The 10257-nt window shown below is 37.9% G+C and overlaps 1 protein-coding gene across 1 annotated transcript; it reads right to left on the minus strand.

Annotated features, from left to right (window-relative positions):
* Positions 1-3860: 3860 nt before the first annotated feature.
* Positions 3861-4959, minus strand: LOC121979611 (homeobox-leucine zipper protein HOX16-like). The gene is made up of 5 exons (XM_042531605.1): positions 4866-4959; positions 4646-4773; positions 4330-4360; positions 3962-4230; positions 3861-3872 (listed from the first exon to the last, which is right to left on the minus strand). Exons 1-5 carry the CDS (start codon positions 4957-4959, stop codon positions 3861-3863), a joined length of 534 nt encoding a protein of 177 aa, XP_042387539.1.
* Positions 4960-10257: the final 5298 nt, after the last annotated feature.

Here is a 10257-nt window from a genome sequence, read left to right on the forward strand (position 1 = left end):
GGCAGCGCCCCTACCCGCGATCTAACCATCGCGAGGGTTCCTTTGCGATCCAACAGCACCTAAACCCGCTGTCCCAAAACGATTTGGGCCGAGACATTGCCATTTCGGAAAAATCTTCCCGACGGGTTCGTTTTTAGCGATTTCGGGTGCAATCGCCGAGCAAATCCCCTTGCGGGGTTAGGGGCAGTACCCCTACCCGCGATCTAACCATCGCGAGTCACTCCTAAGCGATCTAATGGCACCCAAGCCCGCTGTCCCAAAAAAATTTTGGGGCGAAACGAAGCCGTTTTGGAAAAATCTTTCCGGTAGCCGAAGCCTACAAGCGACTAAACACTTGTGCTTCGATTACTCAAGAAAAATACTCATAAAAACCCAAAAATCATAATTTTACAGAAAATTACAGAAACTTTAGTTTTCATAAAACCAAAAAACAAACTCGTACTCGCCTTGCACGTGGCTCTGATACCACTGTTGGGTTTTTCGGGCCGCGAAAATCGCTTTTCGCGTCGCGGAAACCCCGAATCACCCAAGGCCAACAGATCCATGCAAGGAAAAACCGAATGAACTTACGAGTACGAGTTTCAAAATTTTAGATCAACTCCTAGATCTATGTGTTGAGAACTTTTACCTTTGAAGCGTGCCCTCGCAAAATTCCCGCTCGTCCAAGGTACGTGTCGGATCTCCAAAGTATCAAGGTAGATACTTCTCTAGTGATATCCACACGAACAAGGAGTACTCTCTAGCACTCAAGGATGGAGAAGAGAGACCCCAAGTGTGCTAGCACTCTCTCTAGGGCTCTCGGATGGGAATGGAAGAAGAAAGGAAAGCAAAGAAGAGAATACAATACACTCCTCTAAAATATTACCTTTCTTCTTGGACTTCTTGGATTAATTCACTCACCCACCTTCTTCATTCCCCTTGAAACTCATGGCAACAGCAAGAGGGAGAGGAGGAGGAAGCAAGGAGGAAGAAGAATGAAGTGAATGCATCATTATACCACACAATCAAAATCCCTCCATTGCATTAGTGTGGCCGGCCACACAATGTAACCCCCCCATTAATGTGGCCGGCCACATTAAAGCCAAGGGGAGGGTGTAACCCCCATGAGGTGGCATGCCTCATGAGGTGGAGGTGATGTGGCAAGGATAAGTCATCCTTATGATGTGGCAATACATCAAGTCAAACTTGATGTTTCAACTTCCATTTGGTCAAGTCAAAATTGACCAATTTCTTCCTTGTTGAGTTAAATCCAACCTTTGATTCAAGTCAATTTCAATTTAATGAATCTCAATTCATTAATATAAATTGACTCAATGAATCAAATTTAAATTAGACTCATTCAACAATTGAATCTAATTGAGTCTAACTCAATAAGTCTAATTTGAATCCAATCTTTGGTGCATCATATGAACCTAATTTCCATCCACTTGTTCTTTGTGTGTGACCCAATAGGTTCTTGTAACGTTGGCAATGTTTCTAAACTCCTTTAGAAGCATAAGCAATGAGCGGCATCTTGCAATACATCATTGCTACCCAAGTTACAAGAAATGTTGAGATCCAACATCACCTTGTGACTACTAATTGTGACTCCTCACAATATGTGACAAGTGTCCTTCTATCCTAGACATCTAGATTGATCAATATGAGGCATAGACCGTGTCATCCTCTAATCAATCTAAATCTTGAACTCCAAGTAGACTCACTCGATCAAATGAGCTCAACATCTAATGTTGACTCATTTGGGCATGGCCATGCACTTAGTGGTCTCACTCTATCAAGAATACCGATGTCGCTCCCGTCATATGGGAGGGATAGATCCCATCTACATCACTCACATCCCTCTACATAATTCGTTATATACCTAGTAATCGCCTTTATAGTCCACCCAGTTACGGGTGACGTTTGACGAAACCGAAGTACATAACTCCTTATGTAGGGATCCATGGTGACTTTAGGTCTAAGGACTAATAGTCATACTAATAGCCACATGAGAAAGTATATGACACTCATATAACAATCCATGATACTTTCTCATAGCGGGTCATTCAGTATATATTCTCCAATGTATACCCATGTGTCAGCTTGATATCTCTATATCCATGACTTGTGAGATCAAGTCATCGAGCTGACCTACATGCTAGTCTTATTGCATTAATATTGTCCCTGAATGTTAATACTCGACTAGGAATGATTTAGAGTAGTGTTCCCTATATCATCTCACTATCGATTCAACTAATCGATTGATATAGGTATGAACCTTCTACTCAAGGACGCTATTATACTTAGTCTATTTGGCACTAATACAAATAAGTATAATAACCAAACAAATGCCTTTATTAATATACAAGAATATGATACAATGAGTCCATACAATCATCAAATGATTGGCTCTAGGGCTCTAACTAACAAATATTACTTGTAATTGTCAAATCCTGGACAACATTTGATGTTACTTGGAACGTTGGTGGCACGCTAGGAAACTTTGTCAATAGAACCTGCAAAATATAAACATATATTAGAAGATAAAAATAGCTAACACAAGGTCATTATCCCCTCAACTAGTTAGGTTTCATCTTTGCAAGGCTTGCCACTTATCCCAATGATTTTAAATTCTTGATTTGTATGAGTTGTCTTCACTCTCGAATTTTCAAAGCTCTTCTAGCCTAGCAACAACAAACAGTGAAAAAATAATCTTAGTAGACACAATATGAAGAATGAAACAAGCAAGCTAAAACAAGTTGCCTCAATAGGTATATTATATATAGGCATTCAATAACCTAGAAAATAAAAATAAAGAACAAATTCTTAATCATCTTGTTCCAATCCAGTTGGTATGCATCCTTGACATTTTGATTTGTAAGTAGAAAACCAACCACTAGTCCAGGACACAGTTATAGTAGTAGAGACATCTATGTTCAACAAATAAGAAAGATAATAATATTTTTAAAATAATAAAGTGATTGAATGATAATGCAAGCAAAAGCAAATAGCAGAAGTATAGAGACATTGTAAATTCTTACCAATACTCAAAGAAAGGCCTCCTTGTGAAGTCCTCAAATTAGAAGGAAACAGAAATGACATTTATATAGCTAGGAACAAAAGATTGCAGATAAGTGCAGTAACCAAGTAATCTTCATTACAATTTACCACCTCCAAAGAAATAGGCTGGGGATGCATAACAAGCGGGCACATAATAATTGCTACCATCAGTAAATTCAGACAGAACAGGTGTCGACGAACCCTCTGAAGGAGTCCACATGCTTGACGATTCAGCATTACTTGATCCAATATGGGCAACAGAAACCTAAATTTCAGAAGCACCCATTTACTTGCAACAATTATGTTCAAGGTCCAGAGATAGCTTATGCAAGAAAAAAACTACACTGAATAAAAACTATTACCTGCTTGGTGGCTTCAACAACATCTTTGGACTTCAGCTGAGGATCCAAAGACAGCTTCTGCAATAAATTTGAAGCTTTTGCAGTGTAGCGTTAAGGATAATACCAACCAGACAAAGGGATCTTTTTGGCAAGAAAAGCTAAAAACTGAGATGACCAAGAAAGTGCGAAACTGAAATGCATAAACTAACCTGATATAAGTTTCTCTATGATTTTAGGTAAGTGCTGTAAACCATTAGTTGAACACGTAAACAAAAAATAACAGCATTCTGATCATTCTTAACAAAATAAGAAGAGCAAACATACCTTTTAGCGTTAACCATTTATGGAAGTTAATAGAAATGTAAGATGCTTAAAACTATGAGTTTCAAAAGGAAATGAAGATTCGAAGAGTCTTCATCACCCCAAAATATTTCACCTAGTTAGTGTTGATGAAAAATGGCAAACACTATAAACAATAACTTAGAAATAAAGCTGTAGCAAATTAACAAATAAGGCACTCATAGTCCAACTTGCAAAATTGGGAGAGACTCTATGGATCTGAGGAGAAAGAGGGGAATTACCTCCAACCGCAATCCCTCGTTGTCCTTGAAGAGGGCAGCATGATCAGTAAGGAGTGACTCATATGAGGACTTGAGCCGATCAAAATCCTTCTCAAGTTGCTTGTTCTTCCACCTTGCACGCTGGTTCTGGAACCACATTGCAACTTGCCTCAGTTGCATGCCTAGCTTTCGATCCAGTTCGCTCTTTCGCTCCGGCTCCAACTTGTTCTCCTCCTCAAAGCTACGTTCCAATAAATTTACCTTTGTTGGAGAAAGGAAGCCGATCATTCCTGCATCCAAAACAAATATTCAGCGACAGAGCAAATGGAGTAAAACAATGAGAAGTTGGTCGATAAGTATCTTCTTATTACATCTTACCACTAGTAAACCCAACGAAAAATTTACTACAACTACGTTGATCTGTCGCCAATTATGCATTCAATGATCTAACGCCCAGATTTGGATACGAACAAAACAAACTTTTTACTCTACCAAAACAAGACAAACCAACAGGCTCTTTCCTCCCAAAGTTGGTGGCATGATCACATGAGAATCGAAATCATTATTTCTTAAAAGAAGAGCATAGCTCTCTCCAAAGTTGCTGGTAAACGATAAGGGGAGCCAAAAAAGGAATATGGAAGCTATCTTTTCTTTAAACTGTAAAAATCTGGTAGCTTGATTCTGAAATTTGAGTAAAGGAGTAACCTGATCTGGCGTTAGGCGGCACTTCTTCTCCAGCAGCTGCTCCTCGTAGTATTCCTCCTCGTAAATCTCATCTGGTGATGTGAAGAACGACCTCTTGGTGGCGCCATGCTCCTCCGCCAACCTCAACCCTTTAATTCCGCCCCAAATCGAATAGCTTATTATAACTAAAACCAAATCCAAGTCGAAGTCAATGAAATAGTAGAAGGAATAGTAACAGTACCTCGGAAGATGGAGTTCCCATCACCCAACACGAGCAGCCATGCGCGAGTGGACGACAAAGAGGAATCAAATATCAGATGGGGACTAGAATCCATCCTCTCTTCTCAGATCCTAAACGATCAACAGATTGGATCTGAATTGGACAAATACGACTAGAAAAAAAAATACTACGCGTCTGATTTCTCCCTCCCTTGGATCCCAACCTAGTTGGATAGATCGAAGGGGATCTGTCGATCGGATTAGCAGGAGAAAACGAAGAGGGAGAAGAACTTGTGGCGAAAGAAGCTGGTGCTCCACAGAAGGCGCGTTGATGTCTCCATGGCGTGGTAAACAAAGGTTAGAAGAGAGAGTTTTTACAAACAATCGAGTATGCATAATGAAAGGTGAGCCATCTCCAACTTACAAACAGCTATAATTGTGTATGTGTAACCAGCAGCTCCTAGATTCGAGTCGTTTGATGATTTAGCAAGTATCCCTAAACAAACTCCTGCAAGACCTAGGATCAAATAGTCAACAGCTTGTGCTATAGTATCTTTGGACTTCAGCTGAGATGACTGGCTAAGAAAGAAACATGAAAAGAGAAAGGAAATGGAACCAAAAGCGATCATTCACGATCGATCGAGGAACCCCCGCATAAACCCTTCCAAGAATCCTTGAAGCTGAGGCGACAAGCAAGGAGAAGAAGGAAGGATACAGTCTACTGCAGGGGTGATGGGCGCCATGAAGGAAGAACTCAGCTGGATCAAGAGGCGATGGAATGGAGAGCCGCCACTGTCACGGGAGGATTGGAGAAGGAGATGACGAAGACAGTGAGTGAGAGAAGCCTTTAGTTTAGGGCTTCAAAAACAAAGCGGTGATTCAAATACCGCAAGAACAAGCAGAGGCATTTGACACACGATGAAGGGGAAAATAGGGTTCGGGTAGGCTAAGGGGGAAAATAGGGCGCCAAAAAATTTTCAGAGAGAGGGAAGAAAACCACTGCTACAACAAAAACAACGAAGGGGAAAAACGGCGAAAGAATAAAGTCAAAGACAACGGTTTATTAAAACTATTGTCTTTGACCCTAAAAAAGCCCTTAAAGACAACAGTTTTTGAAAACTATTGTAAAAGGTGTTGTTGATTTTACCAAAAGTCGCTCAACAACAACGGTTTTTACAAAACTGTTGTCTTTTATTTTTTTCAGGCACTCAAAGACAACGATTTTGTCAAAAACCGTTGTCTTTTACCAAATTAATAACAATTCCTTCTAAAACTGTTGTCTTTATGGTGTTGTCTTTTAACAATTTTGTTGTAGTGTGGGGAGCTTAGATGTAGAGGGAGCCTTGTGATAAGTTCCAATGCATGTTTACATTTTTGACTTGGCGGTGTAAGTCCAAGTGTGTAGCCTTAGCAATGTAAGTCCATTTCTTGACGGTGTAAGTCCAAGTATGTAGCTTTGGCAACGTAAGTCCATTTCTAGGCATTATAAGTCTAAGTGTGTAGCCTTGGCAACGTAAGTACATTGCAACGTAAGTCCATTTCTCGGCAGTGTAAATCTAAGTGTGTAGCCTTGGCAATGTAAGTCCATTTCTCGGCGGTGTCAGTCCAAGTGTGTAGCCTTGGCAACGTAAGTCCATTTGTTATTAGCATATTATTTTTGCTATTATGTTTTCACTAACTTAAACGTATTGTCAAACATCAAAATGGGGAAGATTATTGGAACATTCCCAATGGTCCGTGCGACCATGTGCTTTGATAATTGGACAAAGGGTTTAAGTTAGGTTCACTCATGTATTTGATATGTGTATGACTTAGCTTGATTGCTTCGGGTCCAGTGAAGGATGGAGCATCCAAGGGACAACGGATAAGGAAACAAGGACAAGGTCCGAGGGAAGCGACTTTGAGGCATACGTGAAGGATGGCATTGGCGATGAGCTGCGGGCTTGAATGCATCCGAGGGATGAGAGCTAAAGGAAGTCGGCTTGAAAGCAAGAGGTAAAAGCTGCGAAGAAGAGTCAAGTGAATCATGAGGGTCCGAGTGCGAGAGAAATATACTCGGGAAGGGAAACCCTATGTTTAGGGTTTTACTAGTCTACTGGTACTTAGACTAGTCAACTGGGGCAAAGCACAAAGAGTTTCTGTGCTCGAACAGCAAGGATCAGTCAACTAGTGTAAAGACTAGTTGACTGGTAAAGAGTTGTTGGAGTACCGTTTGGCTAGCACCAGTCGACTGGTGCAAGGACTAGTCAACTGGTAATGGTAAAATCAACCTTGCTGATTTTCTCAAGCTCTATATAATGGATCTTGGGATGACTAGCCAAGGTAATGAAATTAGACTTGGTTAAAGCCTAATTAGAGTCTCCGAACCTACTAACAATCCGAGTGTTCTTGGTCGAGTTGTGGCGAGGGTTCTCCACCAACAAGAAGGATTGCACTAGCCGGAGTTTTGGGGACTAATCTACTGATGAATTGGGATCGTCCACCTTACGGATAGCCGTGGAGTAAGAGCTTTATCTCTGAACCACATTAAACATCGTGTTAGTGGTTTGCTTGTTTTCCTTATGGTCTTTAGCTTTATATTTGCATTTGCTTGTATTCCGCTGCACAAGCTAACATTGTAGGAAGCAATCAAATTGGGGGCATCGTCTATCCAACCCCCCCCCCCCCCTTCTAGTTGCCATATGATCCCCAACATCTTCATCCTCCAAAAAAGAAGAAGAACAACTTAGTTACTTGGCAATGATGGCTAGAACCGAGTCTGAGTCTGAGACCGGGTTTGAGTTGGAAGCTGAATCTGAATCAAGTCATGGTCATATACATTTCTAAAGGGTCTAACCCCAATGTAAGATGAACTGAACAATCTAATCTATTTAATGTAATTTCTTACTTGAATCACAAATTAGAAAAAACCAACTACCGGGTCAACTCGCTACTAAAGGAGGTCAAACTTCTCAAGGAGCAAACTAACACAAGTTTAGTAATCAAGTAGGTTCAGGTAGGAACCTCAACTCAGGTCTAAAAACTTGATAAAGAGAATTCCAATATGGAAGATCAGGTTACTAAACTTAAAGATTGACTGAAAAAGTTTGTTATCGAATCTAAGGGCCTTAACATATTTCTTGAGTCTCAGCGAGCCATGTACCACCAAACCAGACTTGGATTTAAAGCGAAAACTAGTCAGAACAAATCTTTAGTATTTAAATTAATTTTAAATTTTATCTTTAATATCTAAATTCTTATTAATTTATAATTTATAATTTATAATTTGTTAAATTATCTATATTTAAGATCTTATTTATAGTATTAAATTCTTATTAATTTTTAATTTCAAATTTGTAAAATTATCTATGTTTAAGATCTTATCTTTAGTATTTAAATTCTTATTAATTTTTAATTTTTAATTTGTGTGATTTAGTTTTGATTTTATCCTAGTGTTTGAATTCATATTTATATTTATATTTTCTTTATCTTTTAAATTTATATTATTAGTTGAGTTAGTTGAATTTATTATGTTAATTTTATTTATAGAATCACCCTTAAGAATTAAATTTTTAATAATTTTTACTTTTTAATTAATAAACTTATCTTTGTTTTGGATAGAAATTTCTATATTGATATTATCTAGATTATCAAATATTTTAGTAAGAAATTTATTAATTTTATCTAGATCTATATTGACTTTTTTTTTGAATTTATCTTAATATTTAAATTAATTAAATTATTATTTATTTATGAATTTTAAATATTTTTATTTTTTATTTATTTAAATTCATACTTTCTGAATTAATTAAATCTAATTTTTTGTTTGAATTATTGGATTTATGTTTGTCAAATAAAGAAAAAACTTTATTTGGACTATAATTAATTTTGTCTAGATGTAGATTAACTTGATTATTTTCTTGATTAAATTTACTAATTAACTTTGAATTATTATCTAAATTTAGATTTAAATTATTAATTAAATTATTCAGATTTTTAATTGAATTTTTCAAAATAAAATTATTACTATTAACTAAATTATTATTTAATTTTAAATTTTTAATTAAATTTGATTTATTCAAATCTACAAACATGTAAATTCAAACTATCATAAGAAGTAATTATTCTATCATGCATCATACTAGGGGTATTTTTGTATTTTCTAAATTATTATGCACATTATTTAAATTGCTATTAACAGGGATGTCTTGGTAAATTGTACTAATATTAAATGCAACCCCTAATTCTCTATGCTTTTCCGTTGGATTAGGCTCGTGTCTGGATTCGACTTTGACTTGATCTTTTAGTTTTAATAGATCCTCATAAAGTTTGTTCAACGGAGTCTAAAACTTGTGGGCATCTTTGACCTTTCCTATTCTGCATATAACTTTGTTAGATAATAATTTTATAATTGAATTTATTACCTTTTTATTAGCTTTTATATTTTGGGAGGGTCGCCTTAGTGTTAGAAATAACCATATAGAATTTTTTAAAAATTTTTGAAAATTTTTCTACATTTAAACGAAGTTCAGATGACACATTTTAAGGGGATAGATCTTTGGATCAGGATAAAATCTATTTAAAATATCAATTAAATGAGAGTTGATTGAATTAATTAACCTAAGATTATAAATCATTAACCTAAGTATAAATATCAAAACCTCTGTCCCACTCATCACTATTCACCTGATTCCCTTTTCCTCTCTCGAACTCTATCACCACCGCCTCTACCGTGCCCTCTCCCTCGCGTTTTCACTCCAACGTCGCCGCTACATCGTCCATTCGTGAGCCCATCACCGGCGCCATCCTTCCTAACTGTCATTGGTAGTTTCTACTCGATGTTGGCCACAATATTATTTCTCGTGAGATTTCATCTGCTCAAGCAGCAAAGTCCGACCACCTCTATCCACTTCCTTTCCTCCTAATCACCGCAAATGACTGTCGCCCTATTGGTGAGCCATTGACGCCCTGCACTGCCAGCTGTTATCGATCTCCACATCCATTGTTTCCTCGATCCGACGCTACCCCTAGTGTAAGGCCGACCTGATGACACCACTGCCTTTAGACATCGTCGGACATTGCAGAGCTGCCCCTCTTTCCCTCCCATCTATGAAGGCTACCTGTGCTAGTCCGTCCTCTGGCACAAACTCAGGTTGACACTGCCAGCATCTCTTTGACCATAGGAAGTAAGCTATTGGTTCTAGCCGATAACACTTTCCCTTCCCTTGTGCCACTGTTGGATGCCTGCCGTCAGGGATCCATCACTAGAGAAGGATTGGCCAAATAGGGTAAACTCTAATATCGATTTCCAAAGTTGGGTAATCCTGATAGCTTCCATTAGTAGAGTGGAATATGGATTAACATCTAGATTTAGTTGATTATGATTGCTAATGGAAATGAGGAATGGGAAGGGAAGTGATTAGTATATTTTGAGT

This window comes from Zingiber officinale, chromosome 5A (assembly GCF_018446385.1).
Source record: "Zingiber officinale cultivar Zhangliang chromosome 5A, Zo_v1.1, whole genome shotgun sequence".
NCBI lineage: Eukaryota > Viridiplantae > Streptophyta > Magnoliopsida > Zingiberales > Zingiberaceae > Zingiber > Zingiber officinale.